This window comes from Stegostoma tigrinum, chromosome 7, assembly GCF_030684315.1.
Source record: "Stegostoma tigrinum isolate sSteTig4 chromosome 7, sSteTig4.hap1, whole genome shotgun sequence".
NCBI classification, from domain to species: Eukaryota; Metazoa; Chordata; class Chondrichthyes; order Orectolobiformes; family Stegostomatidae; genus Stegostoma; species Stegostoma tigrinum.
The window spans coordinates 76,512,971-76,532,210 of record NC_081360.1 but is presented as its reverse complement, the minus strand read 5'-3'; the positions used below and the strand labels follow the sequence as shown (position 1 = coordinate 76,532,210).

Genomic DNA, 19,240 nt, shown 5'->3' with positions numbered 1-19,240 from the left:
GAATTGACTACTGTAATTTTCCCTGTTCACTGAAATGTTTCATCATGGTCACTTGGCACACCTCATTCCCAACAATCAGTTCTAGCAGTACATCCTCATCAGTTCATTGATCCTTTGATCATTTACTTATAAGTTCTGTACTCTGCGTGCTTCCTTCTCACTTCACCTGATGAAGGGTTTGTTACGCTCCAATAGCTTGTGTTTTCAAATAAACCTGTTGGACTATAACCTGGTGATGTGTGATTTCTGGCTTTGAACACTATCTAGTAACGCTTGTCCATTGCTATCCATAACGCTACGCCTGCCCTGGTCAGCATACATAATTAAAGTCAATTAACTCAGTTAGCTAGATAACTGGTTTGTGATGCAAATGGATTCAATTCTTACACTGCCTGAGGTTACCATACGGAACTTGCTTTCTCAACCTCTCATCTTGCCTGAGGTGTGGTGACCCTCAGGTTAAAGCCCCATCAGTCATCTCCCCAATCAGAGGGCTGTCCTATGGCCCACAAGAACCATGGTGACTTTACCTTTGTCTTATGGGTTTATACGTTGCACCAAATAATGTTATTGTACCCTTGTTATTCTTTAGTATTAGCCAAATTGATTATTTCCTCGATAATAAAGTGTGAAGCTGGATGAACACAGCAGGCCAAGCAGCATCTCAGGAACACAAAAGCTGACTTTTCAGGCCTAGACCCTTCATCAGAGAGGACCCTCTCTGATGAAGGGTCTAGGCCCGAACCATCAGCTTTTGTGCTCCTGTGATGCTGCTTGGCCTGCTGTGTTCATCCAGCTTCACACTTTGATATCTTGGATTCTCCAGCATCTGCAGTTCCCATTATCTCTTACCCTTGATTATTTCCTTGATCCCTCTAAAATATCCTCTTTCCTCAGCACTGCAATTATTTTGCTTAACCAAAAACACTACCGCTCTTTCTTTTTGTTTTACTTTCCTATCTTTTCTGAACCATTTGAAACCAGGAAAATTCCACATTCAGCCCTTCCTTCAACCAAGTCTCTGTTTAACTATACCTTGTGCATTCATATACGTGCAGTTGAATCCTGACTTCGAGCTCATTACTTTACTACCTTACTTTGACTCCACTTTTTAAGTTTTTCTTTTCTATTTTAGTACTAGCTCCCAGTATGTCATGGTTCCTGTTATTAATTTCTAATATTCTATCCTGGTTTCTGTACTTCTGTTGAGATAGTTTGATCCCTCCCTGACAGCTCTAGTAAAATGCGTCAGGAGGAATTTAGTCCCAGCTTTGTTCAATGTAATGAATTCAACTTGTACAGGTGCCATCTTCCCAGAGCCAGTCCAAACATCTAATGTTGTCTCTCTTGCATCATCTTTCCAGCCACACATGCATCCCTCTTATCTTCCTCTTTCTGTACTCACTTGCATCTTGCACTGGGAGCAACCTGGAGATTACTACTCTCAAGATCCTGCTTGCTATTACTAATGTTGTACCTAACTCCCTAAATTCTAACTGCAAGGCCACATCTCTCTTCCTGTCCATTGCCATTAGTACCAATGTGGATCACCAAAAGAATGTCCAACCAAAAAGGCAACATGCAATCCTGAAGTCAGATTGACAAAGGCAGAAATTGTTATGTGTTCCCTGAAAAGGAATCCCCTGTCAGTTCTGCCCCTCTATTCCTCTTGCTTCCCTCCTGTATAGCTGAGGCACTCATGGCGCCAAAGGCTTGATTCCTGCTCAATTCCTTCAAGGATTCATTGCCCTCACCATTATCCAGAATGGAAAAGTAATCAGTAAGCAGGAACTCTTGGGGAGTTTGGCACTACCTGCCTGTTTCTCTTAGACAGCTTGGTGATAACTCATCCTCTATCTGCTTGGTCCGAAGTTCCGGTGTGACCACCTCTCTGAACGAGGTTTCCACGTAGTTCCCTGTCTCATTAATATGACCCAGCTACTCTTCTTGATGCTCAACTCCTAAAATATGGAGTTCATACTAGTGCAGTCAATGCCACTTCCTGCACGTAGACTCATCTAGTCACAAGAAGAACCCTCAACTTTTTCATGCCACAGGATGGGCATTTGTCGAGCAGCTGTGCCATACCTTAATTTATACTTTTCAGTTACTTGACTTACTGTAGATTTAATTACTTTAACATATTTTAACCTTATTCTTGTCGTATTCATTATAAACTGGAGGATATTAGAAAGTAGAAGTTATTTGTCCTTATTCAGAAATCTGCTCCATATTTTTGAACCTATTAATTCTTTCTCACCCTGTGTTACTTTAGAAATGTATATTTGCTTGGAAACTACTGAGATTAAATCACAATCCCAAACAGAACCTGCTCAACAACTAGAGATAACAAGGCGTAGAGCTGGATGAACACAGCAGGTCTAGGCCCAAAACGTCAGCCTTCCTGCCCCTCTGATGCTGCTTGGCCTGCTGTGTTCATCCAGCTCTACAACTTGTTATCTCAGATTCTGCAGTTCCTACTATCTCTGCCCAACAACTAATCAGCTTATGACTTTCTTGTAACGTCAATCTTAGATTTCTTTCTCCTCACCTTATATCGTTTTATCTGGTAAAAACCAAAAGGTTTTCCACCAACTTTGTTTTTGTTTCTTGTTTTATCTGGTGTCCAGCTCCACTCTCACCTGGTGACTGTCTCTGTGTTCACACCTCTCACTTATTTAGGTACTGGTGAAAATCGCAGGGTTCTCTCTCTCCTGCTTATTTAAGTGCTGGAAACTGTCTTTAGTTCCTTCATTTCCCAGACCTGCTCATGTGTAGCCCGGTGTCAGAAACAAATCACCAGGTTCCTTCTTTCCTTTATTGCAAATGTTATACTCAAACAAAGCCAAAAAACAAACTAATAAAATGTTGAAAGATGCAATTATGTCCAACTATTCTTCTTGAAGAATAAAACATGTATTCACTCACATAATCTGCTCCAAAGCCTGACACAACATGTAAAACTCTGCAGATTTCTTTCTGCGGAGTTTTACCTTGAAAGAATTTTGGCAAACAACAATTACATTCAGAAAAAGAATATTCAGAAATTGTTCAAATGCTGAGCTGCAGCCATGTCACTTTCCATGCAGGTTATTACTGCGAGGCTCAATCTCTGATTCAGTTATGGGTAGTTGAATTCCCTGTTTCTGCAAACATTAGTATAAATTCAGACTTTTCCTTGAAGAGGTCTTGGATTGCAGTGAGGTAGTCTTTTCTGTGGGTTTTAAATTCACAAATCTTGATGAGTGTAGATTCAGAGGAAGGTAAAGGTTAAGTCACCATAATCCCGGAAGACCATAGCGGAGAGAGAACTGTCGGTGAGTTTAACCTGAGGGTCACACACCTCAGGCGAGAAGGCAAGGTTGAGAAGGCAGAAGCTTCATGGTAACCTTAGCTTGTGCAGGACTTGAACCCATGCTGTTAGCCTCATTCTTCATCACAAACCAGCCATCTAGTCAGTTAAGGTAACTGACTCCCATCACGGGCAAAGGCTGTCCTCCTTATAAGTTCTGTTTGAGTGTTCAAAACTAATGTATTTCACAGCCACAAACCAGATCATACGATTTCCCTCTAAAAGTGTTGTAGACTCAGTTTCAATTGGGCAGCTTGTTTTCTTCATAAATGCAACATTTTTACTGTGGTTGCCTTTGCTATGAAAAACACTCTCTTTAAAATGCTAAAGATGTACATATGTCTGGACAATTGCATTACAAATTAATGTTTTATGTAACACATCTTCAAAACAAAAAAAAAGTCCGCTAAGTGACTTAAATTCATGACTTGGTGGCTATTGGTGGTAAATTGGCAGCAATGGCGCCGTCAATTGAAGGTAAAGGGAATTCCTAAGTAACTTCTTTCATTATATACCACATTTAATCAGTTTTCTTTAGTGCCGCAAGCATACTAATATAGCATAGAATTGCAGAATTACTACATGCAGAGGAGACCACATATCCCACTTATCTATTCTGGCTCTCTGCAGAAACATTACACATAAAACTGTTGTTCTGTCTTCTCCCTGTAACCTTGCACAATCCCTTTTCAAATAACAGCATATCTCTCTCTTGCAGCCCCAATTCAACCCAGCTTCACCTTATTCTCAGGTCATAAATTCCAGGAACCCACTGTGTGAAACTCTCACGCTCTCATCCACTACCACACACATTTTCTCAAAGGTGCTTGTTCATTCATTGCTATTTTATTATAACCTCCTTAATAAAATTTAGAAAATGCAATTTCTGATTCTTGGCGTGGAATCTCTGGACTCTCAAGTTGAACACTGGAGATGTGGCACTGGATTTATATGTAACGCAGGATAGTGGCAGCTGTGTTATGCGGAAGCTGGCATCAAGACTTTCCTATGGTTGGAAAAGCAATTCCATAATGGACAGCAGCCAGAGCTGGGGTCTTGTCAATACTGAGCAAAAATTTGGTTTTAAGAACCACAAGATAGGTGGAACTGTGGACAATATCATCATCATGCATGTTTCTTTGGAGATCCATTTGAAGAGTGATATCAGACATCATTTATCAAAGGCATAAACTACTTTAAGAATCAAACTTGGTGGATTTAATCTTGGTTAACTAAACAGCTAGGTTTAACAGAACTGGCAGGAGAACCAACAGTAAAAAGAGTAGGAACAGTTACAGGCAATAAGCCTGAGATTGATATGAAATGTTACAGTAAGATCTATTGTGAGTATATAACGCTTAATTTTGCTAATTTGTTTTAAAAGTAAAGTTCCAGTGTCCACCCACAAGATCATTCAGATGCAAGAATGGGAGAGTGTGTTTGCAACCTGAGCAAGTTTGTGATGAAGTGAATAACTGTGGTGACAACTCTGATGAAGTGGATTGTGGTATGTGCATCCATTTTATTTAGATAGCATCTAAAGCATTAAGAATACTAACAGGTTAAGTTTCAAAGATAATAGTACATATCTTTTCAACAGGCAAAGAATGAATTATGTTCATTTAAGCTATGAAGTAGTGAATCAACATTAGTGATTTGCCATCAAGTTTAGCAATACTGAGAAAAATGAAAGAACTTAAACTTCTACAGTGCAATTCACATTCCAAGTTGCTTTGCATTTAATCAACTGCTTTGCTTTAAATGTATTTCTTGTTCTTTTGTGGAGGAACATTGCAAACAATTTATCTGTTGGTGCCTCAAATGGCAATGGGATTAATGACCAGTTACCTGCTTTTGAAATTGATCGGGAGATAAATGTTGGTGGAACTAATATTCTAACTACAGTGGAATTATTCCATAACTACTTTTATATCTACCTAAACAGACTGTCAGAACCATCAGTTAACATCCTGTTTTGAAACAAAACATAACCTCTGACAGTGCAACATTTGCTCAGCATTGCACTAAAGAGTGAGACTTTTGGAAGTCACTGGTGTAGGGTTCTATCCCATGTCCTTCTGACTTAGAAGCACCTGATGCTCCACTGAACCAAGCTGATATTTAGTAGAACATATCCAACCACAGTTAAAAAATGAAGCTAAACAGTCTTAGATAACAAAGTGTGAAGCTGGATGAACACAGCAGGCCAAGCAGCATCTCAGGAGCACAAAAGCTGACATTTCGGGCATAGACCCTTTATCAGAGAGGGTCTCTGATGAGCATCTTTTGTGCTCCTGAGATGCTGCCTGGCCTGCTGTGTTCATCCAGCTTCACACTTTGTTATCTTGGATTCTCCAGCATCTGCAGTTCCCATTATCTCTGAAGCTAAACAGTCTTGTTCCTTGTGATTTATTTAAAATTATGAATCAGAATCATGCAAACTAATGAAAGCAAGCATACATTTTTCCTCAATTTTCTGGAACTGTCCAAGATGATTATGTTGAAATATTGAACTTCCTAATTATGAGCATTTTTATATAGCTGGAAATGTCAAACCCAGGAGAATTTAAGTGAACTATTGAATTAATAGCTTACATATTTCTTTGTTGTTTCAAATTACAGCCTATGACTTGAATACATGTATATTATACACCCAATATACTTATACTGAATCTCCTAAAGATATTAAGTGCAGACTTTTTCAATTTCTTTCATCATAAATAAGTAAATCAGTTGTCACAGTGAAATACCTCAATAATCTAATGATTATTGAGTGGGTGAACTGAAAATTAGCTTTTACAAATGAAGGACAAGACTTCTTGTTAGAAATAGTTGTGATTTTGTGAGACTGGCCTTAAACAACTGCATTTACGATCAGGGTGAAGAATTTGCAGGGTCAAACTGTTCCACTGTTATTTATTTACTGTTGTTGGAGAGTTTAACTGTGCTAAATTCTTCCTTATCAACAATTACATCATTTCGTCAACCATCCCTGACCATGAATAGTGCCAGTTGATTTAATTGTTACGCATACACAAGGGGTATGTGAGCTGAAGCATGTAACATCTGCTGGTAGCCTGGTGTGAATCAATTAATGTTGTACTGTTGACCTAGCGCCCTATCTAATTTCATATTACAGAAATTGGAATAAATTAGGAATACTATATTTTCAAGGATGTAAACATTATAATCAATAAATATGGTTACCCAGTTTGAATACATAGTTGAAACTGCTTTATCCCTATTGCATGAGTGCAAAATTACTACAATGTCTACACCTCTTCAGAAGGATGGCCCATACAGTGTTGATCAAATTTTCAGTTAGGGAATGCAGTATTAATCCTGGCCAGACATTAGAATTCCATCCCCTATTCCCAATTCCTCCGCCTCCGCCCGCATCTGCTCCCACAACAAGACATTCCACTCCCGCACATCCCAGATGTTCAAGTTCTTCAAGGACCGCAACTTTCCCCCCACAGTGATCGAGAACGCCCTCGACCGCGGCTCCCGTATTTCCCTCAACACGTCCCTCACACCCCACCCCCGCCACAACCGCCCAAAGAGGATCCCCCTCGTTCTCACACACCACCCCACCAACCTCCGGATACAACGCATCATCCTCCGACACTTCCGCCATCTACAATCCGACCCCACCACCAAAGACATTTTTCCATCCCCACCCCTGTCTGCTTTCCGGAGAGACCACTCTCTCCGTGACTCCCTTGTTCGCTCCACACTGCCCTCCAACCCCACCCCCACCACACCCGGCATCTTCCCCTGCAACCGCAGGAAATGCTACACTTGCCCCCACACCTCCCCCCTCACCCCTATCCCAGGCCCCAAGATGATATTCCACATTAAGCAGAGGTTCACCTGCACATCTGCCAATGTGGTATACTGCATCCACTGTACCCGGTGTGGCTTCCTCTACATTGGGGAAACCAAGCGGAGTCTTGGAGACCGCTTTGCAGAACACCTCCGCTCAGTTCGCAACAAACTACTGCACCTCCCAGTCGCAAAACATTTCCACTCCCCCTCCCATTCTTTAGATGACATGTCCATCATGGGCCTCCTGCAGTGCCACAATGATGCCACCCGAAGGTTGCAGGAACAGCAACTCATATTCCGCCTGGGAACCCTGCAGCCTAATGGTATCAATGTGGACTTCACCAGTTTCAAAATCTCCCCTTCCCCAACTGCATCCCTAAACCAGCCCAATTCGTCCCCTCCCCCCAATGCACCACACAACCAGCCCAGATCTTCCCCTCCACCCACTGCATCCCAAAACCAGTCCAACCTGTCTCTGCCTCCCTAACCTGTTCTTCCTCTCACCCATCCCTTCCTCCCACCCCAAGCCGCACCCCCATCTACCTACTAACCTCATCCCACCTCCTTGACCTGTCCGTCTTCCTGGACTGACCTATCCCCTCCCTACCTCCCCACCTATACTCTCTCCACCTATCTTCTTTTCTCTCCATCTTCGGTCCGCCTCCCCCTCTCTCCCTATTTATTCCAGAACCCTCACCCCATCCCCCTCTCTGATGAAGAGTCTAGGCCGAAATGTCAGCTTTTGTGCTCCTGAGATGCTGCTTGGCCTGCTGTGTTCATCCAGCCTCACATTTTGTTGTCTTGGATTCTCCAGCATCTGCAGTTCCCATTATCTCTGATTAGGATCCATGTCTTGTGATTTAAGAACCTAGCACAATGAAAGACACACTTGACAAATAATTCATTGATTCTTCAGCAAAATAAGTAATTGTTATTTTATTTCTATTTTTAAGAATTACATTTCCGTGGAGTTCGGCACTGCAGGAAGGGCCAGCTCATTTCATTGCACCTAAGATCTCTTCCCCAGCATTCCCCTACCAACCCCTGCAGTTTGCAACACACATGAAGGTTTCTGCTAGTGAAATAGTATGCTTAAAATTCATGTTTTTCTCTAAACAAGTTGCCTATGAAGGTGCAACCATGTGATGGCAGCTAATCCCAAACATCTACAGGAGGACTGAGTATCAATTCCAGCCTGTGGTTTCATATATACACACTGAGTCTGCACAAACATCGACATGGCCAGAGTAACTGGACAGTCGCACATCATTACCACCAGTTTTAATTTTGAAATGTACATTGCCAACTTTTTGAATAACCTATCATAACATAGAAGCATAAAAAATGGGAGCAGGAGTTGATCATTTGGCCCTTCAATCCTGCCCCGCCATTCAATATAATCCAATTCAATACCTCATTCCTATTTTCTCCCCATACCCTTTGATCCCTTTAGCCCTAAGAACTATATCTAACTCATTTTTGAAAATATTCAATGTTGTGGATTCAAGGGAAAGCAATGGCCTAGTGGTATTATCACAAGATCATTAATCCAGACACTCAGATAATGTTCTGGGGACCTGAGTTCGAGTCCTGCCATGGCAGATGGTGGAATTTGAATTCAGTAATAAACTGGAATTAAGAGCCTTAACGATGCCCGTGAAACTATTGCTAATTGAGACGAACAAACCACTCTGGTTCACTGATGTCCTTTAGGGAAAGAAATCTCACCACCCTTAACTGGTCTGGCCTACAAGTGACTGTAGACCCATAACAACGTGGCTGACTCTTAACTGCCCTCTGAGCAATTAAGGATAGATAATAAACGCTGGTCCAGCCAGCATAACCCACACCCCACAAATAAATGAAAAAGACCCATTCTGTGGCAGAAATTCCATAGGCTTACTACTGTCTGGCTGAAGAAAGTTCTCCTGATCTCAATACTAAATGACCTACACCACATCCTTAGATTGTGACTCCTTGTACTGGGCTCCTTGATCATTGGAAACATCCTTCCTATGTTTACCCTATCTTGCCCTTCTAGAATTTTGTAAATTTCTGTTGAAATACCCCCCATTCTGCTAAACAACAGAGAATATAGTCTGAGCCAATCCAATCTCTTTTCATATGTTAGTTTTATCATCTCAAGAATCAGTTTGGTAAATCTTTGTTGCACTCTTTCTATTGTCTGAACATCTTTATGTCAGTGTACCTTATATAACATTTGGTATTTGTGCATCATGCATCATAATTCACTGTCTCTTTAACTAACAGGAAAGCAAATTCAAAGGGCTTGTGGAAAGGATGAGTTTACATGCAGCAACGGGAAGTGTATCCCTGTGGAACTGCAATGTGACATGTTCAACGACTGTGTGGATGGTGGGTCTGATGAACAGGACTGTACTAGAAGTAAGTCCTAATTGTAAAAAGTCTTGTAAAAATTGTAAGTCCTAATTGCCCTTGCTTTGTGTATCTCTGCTGATCTCCTGCAGAGAAACCTTGACAGTGTAATTGATGTATTTCTGGCAGAATTGGTTTGGCTGTACACTTTGATGTTCTTTTCATTTTAGCTTGATAAAAGATACATACATATGAATAATTCCATCAGGAGCCTTATGAGAAATGTCTAACTTAATGGTCTTAGAACTATTAGATTTATGACAAGATTGTAAATGCACTGATATGATTGTATCCGAATCTTAGTCCAGTCATCCTTCTGTTTCAAAGCAAGGAGTTGGTAAGAAACTGAGAAATATTTGTGCATGTTTCAGTTGCCACCATTATTCAAAAGTTTCAATTTGCTCAAACGTTCTAACAAACAGTTCAAAAGGTAAAAATTTCAACTCCCAGGAGATAGCAAAAAGAGATTGTGGGAAGAGAAAACAATTAGGTGATTTGGCTCTGCAGAGATAATCAGCTCCTTCAGGCCATCCACATAAATTAATTGCTGGGCGAACAGGCTCACTGGGGACTGACCAGCAATTAAGATGCTTAAGTCGTCAATTAAAGACTTTCATTTACCACCTTCCCAATTCCCTGGCAAATAGGGTTTGGCCAGTTTCCTGACCTACCTGCCAGGTTAGCATGTGTGCTCAATTTCTCTCAATCTAGCGACAATCAGAGACATAGATAGGGGACAACTTCTGAAAGACAACTCCTGCCATACTGCTGAGCCCTTCTTCCACCCAATGACTGAAACGCTTGTATCCTTTGAGGGATCTACGGTTTCAGGTGAACCTGTGTGTTACAACTCAGTCCTCAGCCCAAAAAGATGGCTGATCAGCTCTGAACAATCCTGATTTTTCCTTTTTCTTAATGGACTTGTTCATGATTTGTGGACTTTGAAACAGCTTGCGGTAAAAGGAAACAAAATAGATAAAATGAGCTTTTATTTGTTTGTGAAGCCAGACCTGAAGCTAATTGAAAGTTGAGGCTTGATCAAAAAGGTTCATGAAGATGCAGAGACCATGAGAAGGGCATTGTGTATAAAGAGATAGCAGAGGTTAGCTATTAATAATGTCAGTGCCTGAGAACTGGTTCTGGTGAGTCTGGAAGGAGTCAAGCGGATAGCTGATCCTGAATGTAAGTGAGGCCGCTGGAAAAGACTGTTGGTCTTTGAGGACAGAAACATAGTTGAAGTCGTTTTTTTTCTTTTAAAAAAAATATGTTTTATGGGAAAATAAGCTTGCCAGTTGATGACAAAGCATGAAAGTTTGAATGCTCCTGGCCTAATCTCCCACACCAACTTTTAGAAGCCTAAAGAGTAGAAAATTGAGTAAGAGGTTTTGCCACTCTTACCTGAATGAACTGAGAAGGTGACCGTGGTCAGCTGTTCCAGAAAAGCAACCAAAAACTATATCTATATCTGTGAAACACACACCACAAAAGCCATTTAAATAATCTGGCTAGATTTGTCAGTTAATTTTATCTATCCCTTAACAGTGTTTGTCTGCCCACCTGTCTCTTATTGATTCTTATACTTAATTCATTGATTCTTCAGCAAAACTAATAATTGTTATTTTGTTTCTATTTTTAAGAATTACATAATACATACATAATTAAGAATGGGAGCTGAAAACAAATGTTTCAGGTTTAAAGCATCAACATTAATTAGATCACTGTTGTTTAATTTTCTGTGAAATTTAAACGGCATTTTTTAAAAAAAAATTTAGTCCTCTATTTAAGATACAAAACTGGTGTCTGGAAATTAAGCATTTGCAAGGTCAGTGAATGGTTCTTAAAAAGTTTAGTTCAGAACCATTGGAGTGACTATTGGGGGTCTTTGATAGTTTCAATTTACAGCGTTGTGAATACAGAAGTACAAAGGGTATTTGATCTAGCTGTCTGCCTCCATGTCATTACAAAAAGCTGATTAATGTGTAATTCAACAAACTTTCTCAGCCGTGGAGATGGTGAGCTAATTAACGCCTAACACATGTCCATACTTAGTATGAGATGGAAAAAATTGTGTCCTAAGTGCTAAGAACATAAGAACGAAGAGCAGGAGTAGGCCATCTGGCTCTTCAAGCCTGCTCCCCCATTGAATAAGATCATGGCTGATATTTCTGTGGTTGCATCCGCACTTACTCACCCTCTCACCATAACCTTTAATTCTTTTACTGTTCAAAAAAATGATGTATCTTAGCTTTAAAAACATTCAGCAAGGAAGCCTCAACTAATTCAATGGACAAGGATTTCCACAGAATCACAATCCTTTGGGTGAAGAAGTTCTTACTCAAATCAGATCGAAATCTGCTCCCCTTTATTTCAGGTCTATGCAGTCTTGCTTTAGATTCACCTGCCAGTGGAAACATCCTCCCTGCTTATCTATTCCCTTCATAATTTTATATGCTTCTTTCAGATTCCCTCTCATTCTTCTAGATTGCAGTGAATATATTCCCAGTCTACTCAGTCGCTCCCCATGAGCCAAACCTCTCAACTCCAGAAACAACCTGGTGAAACTTGTCTGCACTCTCTCCAGAGCTAGTACCTGCTTTCTGTACTAAGGAGACCAATACTGCTCACAGTACTGCAGGCGTGGCCTTACAGCTGTGAAATAACTTCCCTGCTTTTGAACTCAATCCCTCTAGCAATAAAGGACAAAATTCCACTTGCTTTCTTAATTACCTATGGCACCTGCAACCAACCTTCTGCGATTCGTGTACAAACGCACCCAGGTTCCGCAGCACAGCAGCATGCTGTAATTTTCTTACTGTTCAAATAATAGTCCTTTTCACTCATTCCTACCAAAATGGATGACTTCACATTTATCAACATTGCACTCTATCTGCCAAACCTTTGTCCGCTTACTTAAACTATTTATATCGCTGTGCCAACTTTCAGAGTCCTCTGCACGCTTTGCTTTACCACGCTTCCTCGTGTCATCCACAAACTTTGATATACAACACGTGGTCCCCAACTCCTAATCATCACTGCAAATTGTAAACAATTGTGGTCCCAACTCTGATCCCTGAGCCAGACCACTATTCACTGCCAACCAGGAAATCACTCATTTATCCCCAGTCTTTGCTTGAAGTTAGTTAACCAAACCTCTATCCATGCTAATATATTGCCCGTAATACCAAACATATTTATCTTATGCAGCAGCCTTTGGTGCGGCACCTTGTCGAACACGTTTTGGCAATCTAGATACACCACATCTACTAGGTCCCTGGCGTCTACCACACTAGTCATGCCTTTATAGAATTCCAGTAAATTCGTTAAACATGACCTGCCCATCATGAACCCATGCTGCATCTGCCCAATGGGGCAATTTCTACCTAGATGTCTTGGTGTTTCTTCCTTGATAACAGATTCAAGCTTTTTCCCTATGACATAAGTTAGGCTAACCTGGCTATAATTCCCCAAATTTTGTCTACATCCTTTTTTAAATAGTGGTGTCACATTTGCTGTTTTCCAATCTGCTGGAACTGCCCCTGAGTCCAGTAAACTTTGGGAAATTATCATGAGGGCATTTGCTATTACTCCTGCCATCCCTTTTAGTACCCTGGGTTGCATTCCATCAGGGCAAGTGACTTGTCTAACTTTAGCTCCGTTAGCTTACCCAATACTACCTCTGTTGTGATCATGATCATTTCTACGTCCTCACCTATCTAAGTCTCCTTGCCATCAATTACTGACATGTTTCCTCATTTCCCATTATTAAATCCCCCTTCTCATCCTCTAAAGAACCAAAGATTACCTTAGCCATTCTTTGTCATTTTATATATTTCGAGAAACTTTTGCTATCTGTCTTTATATTCTGAGTTAATTTACTCTTATAATCTACTTTACTTTATAGCTTTTTTATGGCTTTCTGTTGACTTTTAAAGTTTTACCAATCTTCTAGTTTGCCACTGGTCTTCGCTACTTTGTATGCCTTATCTTTCCATTTGATAGCATCCTTATTTCCTTAGATACCCATGGCTGATTACCCTTTTTACGACTTCCTTTTCACTGGTATATACTTTTGTTGACCACTTTGAAAAATTACTTCAAAATTCTTCCACTGTTCCTCAACTGTCCCACCATAAAGTCTTTGCTTCCAGTCCACTTTAGTTAACTCCTCCCTCATTCTATTGTAGTCTCCTTTTTTTAAACACAGGACCTAGTTTTGGATCTTATCTTCTCAATTTCCATCTGTATTCTAAATTTAACCAAACTGTGGTCTCTCCTTCCAGGAGGATCCCTAACTATTACACAGGACTAGATCTAGAATAGCTTGCTCCTTCCTCAGTTCTATTACACACTCTTCAAAAGAATTATCACTGATAAATTCAATAAACTCCTCTTCAAGGCTACCTTGACCAACCTGGTTTGACAAATTGACATGTAGATTAAAATCCCTATGATCATTACTGTACCATTTTTACAGGCGTTAGTTATTTCTTTGTTTATTGCCCGTCCAATGTGATGCTATTATTTGGTGGCCTAAGACTACATCTGTCAATGACATTTTCTTCTTAGAATTTCTAATGTTCCACCCAAAAGGATTCAACCTTATTCTCCATAGGACCTATATCATCTCTAACTAAGCCATCCTTAAATATCAGAGTAACACCATCTTCCTTACCTTCCTGTCTGTCCTTCGGAATAGTCTGATGCTCCCAATTATCTAATTTGTATTCATGGCCATCTTGCAACTAAGTCTCCGTAATAGCTAATATTCGCAGTAATTTGTGCCATTAACTCATCTACCTTGTTTTACATCCTACGGGCATTCAGATAAAGTGCCTTTAGGCTAGCTTTATACATTTCTTTTAATTCTCACATCTCCATTCACAGTATCTCCTCAGTTTTCCTTCGTTTTAAATTCTTTCATAGTCTTCAATTCGTCTCAATTCACCTGCACATATGCAAATCTGTTGCTTTCTTTTCTATTTACAATTATACTTCCTGCACTGGTTCCAGATCAGTTCAAGTAGAGACCACCCCAACAGAACAGATCCCTCCTGTTCCAAAGCTCCATGAGATGGAAACCCTCTTTCCCACACCACTCATTTAACCATGTGTCTACTTCACTAATTTTCTTATCCCTCAGCCAATTTGCACTTGGCTCAGGTAGTAATCCAGAGATTACGAGCCTTGAGGTCCTATTCCTTAATTTTATTCCTAGTGCTTGATAATCCCCAAATAGGTTCTCCTTCCTAACCTTTCCTATGTTGTTTGTACCAACGTGGACCACAACATCTGGATCCTTGCCTCCTGCTCCAACATCTTTTCAAGCCAGTCATAGATGTCTGTCACTCTGGCATGGGACAGACAACACACGATGCGGGACTTTCGATCCTGCTTACAAAGGATGCTATCAATCTCCCTAATTATAGAGTCCCCTACAGCTATCACTTGCTTTTTTGCTCCTCTCTCTTAAATGGCCTCCTGTACCATGGCTCAGTCGTCAGTTGGCTCATCCTCCCACAGCCATTTTCCTCATCCTCACAGGCAGCATGTAGCTCATACCTGTTGGACAAGGTCAAGAGCAGAGGCTGCTCTGTTCCTGTACAACTTGCTGGTGTGGCCTTTTCTGTAGTCCAAACTTCATTTAATTTGTCGGTCTTACCAGGTACCTTTGGAGAACTCTTTTGTTTTTGTCAGTGTCTTACTTACTTGTGCAAAAGTTGGTGGGATGCTCACACTACCTCTTCAATATGAAGGTCCATCTTCCTCTTAAAAAGCAGTTTGAAACCAATCAACCCAGATTTTCCTCTGAAATCAAGTCTTTGGAAATAAAGGTCTCACTTAATGAGAGCTGCCAGTAAATGAATGGCTTAGCAGGTCTTGAGCTCTTGGCAGTGTCAGCTACCAGGAGGACTGCCGACATTGTAAGGGATAAAATGTCAAAGCAGTCTTTCTTGTAGATGTACAGGTATTTGTGTGGTTGATGGCATGACAGAAAAATGCGGGTCAGATGGAACCACCAGAGCATTGATAGCTCTCAGCAGCGATCCCTCCTGCCCTATGTCCCCTACTTCAATCAGTTTAATACTGATGGTTCCAGGGTTTTGTTACTTTTGATGATATAGAAAGGAAGGTAACAGAGGGGAAGGAGCTGCATTCCTAATCAGGAAGAATGTTATATCTGCGCTCAGGCAGGGCATGCTGGAGGGCTCATCCACTGAGGCCATATGGGTATAGCACAAAAATTGGTTATACTATAGGCCTCCCAACAGCCACCAAGAGATTGAGGAACAAATATGTCGGCAGATTATGGAAAGATGCAAACAAAAAAGTGCTGTCGTAATGGATAACTTTAGCTTCCCCGATATTGAGTGGGAATCCCTGAGAGCAAGATGCTTAGTCTGGGCAGAATTTGTTAAGTGCATCCAAGAGGGTATCCTGAAACAATATGTGAATAGTCCAACTCAACAAAAGGCCATACTGGACCTTGTATTGACTAACGAGATTGGCCAGGTGACTGATCTTTCAGTGGAGAGCACTTTGGTAACAGTGATCACAACTTCTTAAGTTTTAAGATTGCTATGAACAAGGATAAGTCAGGACCTTGTGAGAAGGTACTAAAATGTGGGAGGGCAAATTATGTCAGTATTAGGCAGGAGCTAGGGTGTGTTAATTGGGAGGAACTGTTATCAAGCAAGTCCTCATTTGACATGTGGGAACCATTTAAAGACCTGCTGGAGAAGAGTTCAAAACCTGCAAGTTCTAGTCAGGATGAAGGATAAGGATAGCAAGGTAAGGGACCCTTGGATAACAAGGGAGGTTGTGAATTTACTTCAAAGGGAAAAAGAAGCATATATAAGGTTTAGGAAGCTAATATCAGACTGGGCCTGTGAGGAACATAAGGAAAGCAGGAAAGTATGCAAGCAGGGCAGTAGAAGACCAAGAAGGGGCCATGAAATGACCTTGGCAAGTCAGGTTAAAGAAAATCCGAAGGCATTCTGTAGATACATTAAAAGTGAGAGGACAACAGAAGAGAAGGTAGGACCACTGAAAGATAAAGGAGGGAATTTGTGCTTGGAGGCAGAGAATGTCGGTTTGATCCTAAATGAGTATTCTGCATTGGTATTCACCCAGGAAGAGGATTTGGAGAATTGTGAGATTTGTGTAGAGCATGCTAATATGATAGGACATGTTGAGATCAAGAAAGGAGCCGTGCTGCATCACTTGAAGAGCACTAAGGTGGATAAGTCTCCACAACCTGATGGTATCTACCCTGGGTTATTGAGAAAAGCAAGAGAGGAAATTGCTGGTGGCTTGACCAAGATGTTTATATCCTCGCTAGCCCCTGGACAGTTTCTAGAGGACTGGTGAGTAGCTAATGTTGTTCTTCTGTTCAAGAAGAGAAATAGGGACAACCTAGGAAACTGCAGACCAGTGAGTCTCATATTAGCATTTGGGAAGTTATTAGAGAGACCTCTTAGAGCTACAATTTATGCACATTTGGAAAAGCATGGCCTAATTAGGGACGGTCAGCATGGCTATGTCCAGGGCAAGTCATGCCTTAATAACATGATTGAATCACAAATGTGATCAATGAGAGTAGAGCTGTCGATGTTGTTTCCATGGATTTTAGTAAGGCTTTGTCCCTTAGTAAGACAATGTCCCCCATTGTTGGCTCATCCAGAAGATTAAGATGCATGAGATCTACAGTGATTTGACCACATGGATTCAGAATTGGCTTACACATTGAAGACAGAAGGTATTGGTGGAAGAGTGTTTTTCAGGCTGAATTTCTGTGATTAGTGGTGTTCCGCAGGAATTCACGCTCGGACATCTACTGTTTTTGATATATATAACTGAGATAAATATGTAGGTAGGTGATTTAATAAGTTCGCAGGCGATACAGAGATTAGTGGAGTTGTCGATAGTGTAGAAGGCTGTCAAAGGATGCAGCGAGATATAGATTATTTGGAGATTTGAGTGGAAACATGGTAGGCGATGTTTAATCTGAGTAAGTATGAGGTGCTGCACTTTGGGACATAAAATGTGAAGGGAAAGTATACAGATAATAAGAGGACTCTGAACAGCATTGATGTACAGAAGGATCTTGGGGTTCAAGTCCATAGCTCCCTGAAAGTAAACATGCAAGCCAACAAGATTGGTAAAGAAGGCAAATGGCATGCTTGCTTGTATTGATTGGGGAATTGACTGAAGAGTCAGGATGCCATGTTGCAGCTTTATAAGACTTTGGTTTGGCCACATTTAGAGTATCGCATTCAATCTTGGTCACCACATTGCAGGAAGGGTGTAAAGGCTTTGGAGAGGGTGCGGAAGAGGTTTGCCAGGATTAGAGAGCATGAGCTCTCAGGAGAGGCTAGAAAAATCTCACATTGCTTTCTCTTGAGCAGCACAGGCTGAGGGGAGACTTGATAGAAATCAATGAAAATTATGAGATACATAAATGCAGTTGATGGTCAGAATCTTTTTCCTAGAGCTTACATGTCTAATACTAGGAGGCACTCTTTTAAGGTCAGAGATGGAAAGTTCAAAGGAGACAAGAGGGGCAAGTTTTTTAGACAGAGGTAGGAGTCTGGAACACATTGCCAGTGTTGGTGGTGGGGGAGGCAGATAGAATTGGGGCATTTAAGCGACTTTTAGATAAACGCATGAATATGCAAGGAATGGAGGGATATGGACCAATGGCAGGCAGCAGGGATTAGTTTCACTTGGTGTCTTGTTCAGATCAGCATCGTGGGCCAAAGGGCCTGTTCCTGTGCTGGACAGTTCTATGTTGTATGATCAAGAAACCCGATCTTCACCACCCCAACACAAACACACCTTCTCCGCCAGACCACCACACCCTCGCACCGTACACCTCCCAACACATCTAACAGCAATCCACACTAACCACTGGGAATTCATTGCCTGAAACTTCCAAACTCCATTTTCTTCAGCAAACAAAAAATTAATCATTAGTCCTGCAACCTCTACAGGAAGATAGCTATATAATGACTATTGTGGCTGTTCTAAAATCCTAGGAATATACTGCCTTGCTCATTAATCATTTTTTCTTGTGCTTCTGTGCTCTTAGTGGGCTTGCATTTACTTGCTGTTCCAATTCCATTTCAGTTTGAAAAATAAACATTTATGTTTCTTAAACAAAAAAGCAAGAAGACTGACCTGGTTCCATTCCTGTGATTCATGTTGCTCAAGAAATTATACACCTCTTTCTGAAATCAAATTTTGTTGTGGTTATTGGATACATGGATGAAAAAGGAAGAACTTTCCTCCAACCTTGCTTCTGTCTGTAACACATGGCCAAAATGTCTCGAGATAAATTCAAAGAGCTATTTTCTTCAGATGCCAAAGACAGGCCAGGATTTTCTATTCCTTTGAGCAGGGTATGCAAAGGCAAGATGGTTGGAAATAATGTGGTGAAATTAGAAAATCAGTTTCTTGATGTTGAGTAAAAATTTCTGATTTTCCCCTGAGGCTTTAACCAGCAAGTTCTGAATCTCTCAAATGAATCTCTCAAGGTGCTAACCTTGTTTCCAACTATTTGCATCTGATTATTATTCTAAACTCCTCATTTCTAAGCAGCTCACAGACATCCTCACTTTCCCTGAGAACTAGGCAGTGCCAGACATGAAACTCAGAGTCAGTACC

At 40.9% G+C, this 19,240-nt stretch overlaps 1 protein-coding gene across 1 annotated transcript in view; it reads left to right on the top strand.

Annotated features, from left to right (window-relative positions):
• Nucleotides 1–19,240, top strand: part of LOC125454115 (low-density lipoprotein receptor-related protein 1-like) — a 1,886,982-nt gene that overhangs the window by 1,759,133 nt on the left and 108,609 nt on the right. Inside the window, exons 72-73 of the mRNA XM_048534492.2 lie at nucleotides 4,737–4,859; nucleotides 9,452–9,586. Coding sequence (XP_048390449.1) covers nucleotides 4,737–4,859; nucleotides 9,452–9,586 — 258 coding nt within the window. The remainder of the gene's footprint in view (nucleotides 1–4,736; nucleotides 4,860–9,451; nucleotides 9,587–19,240) is intronic.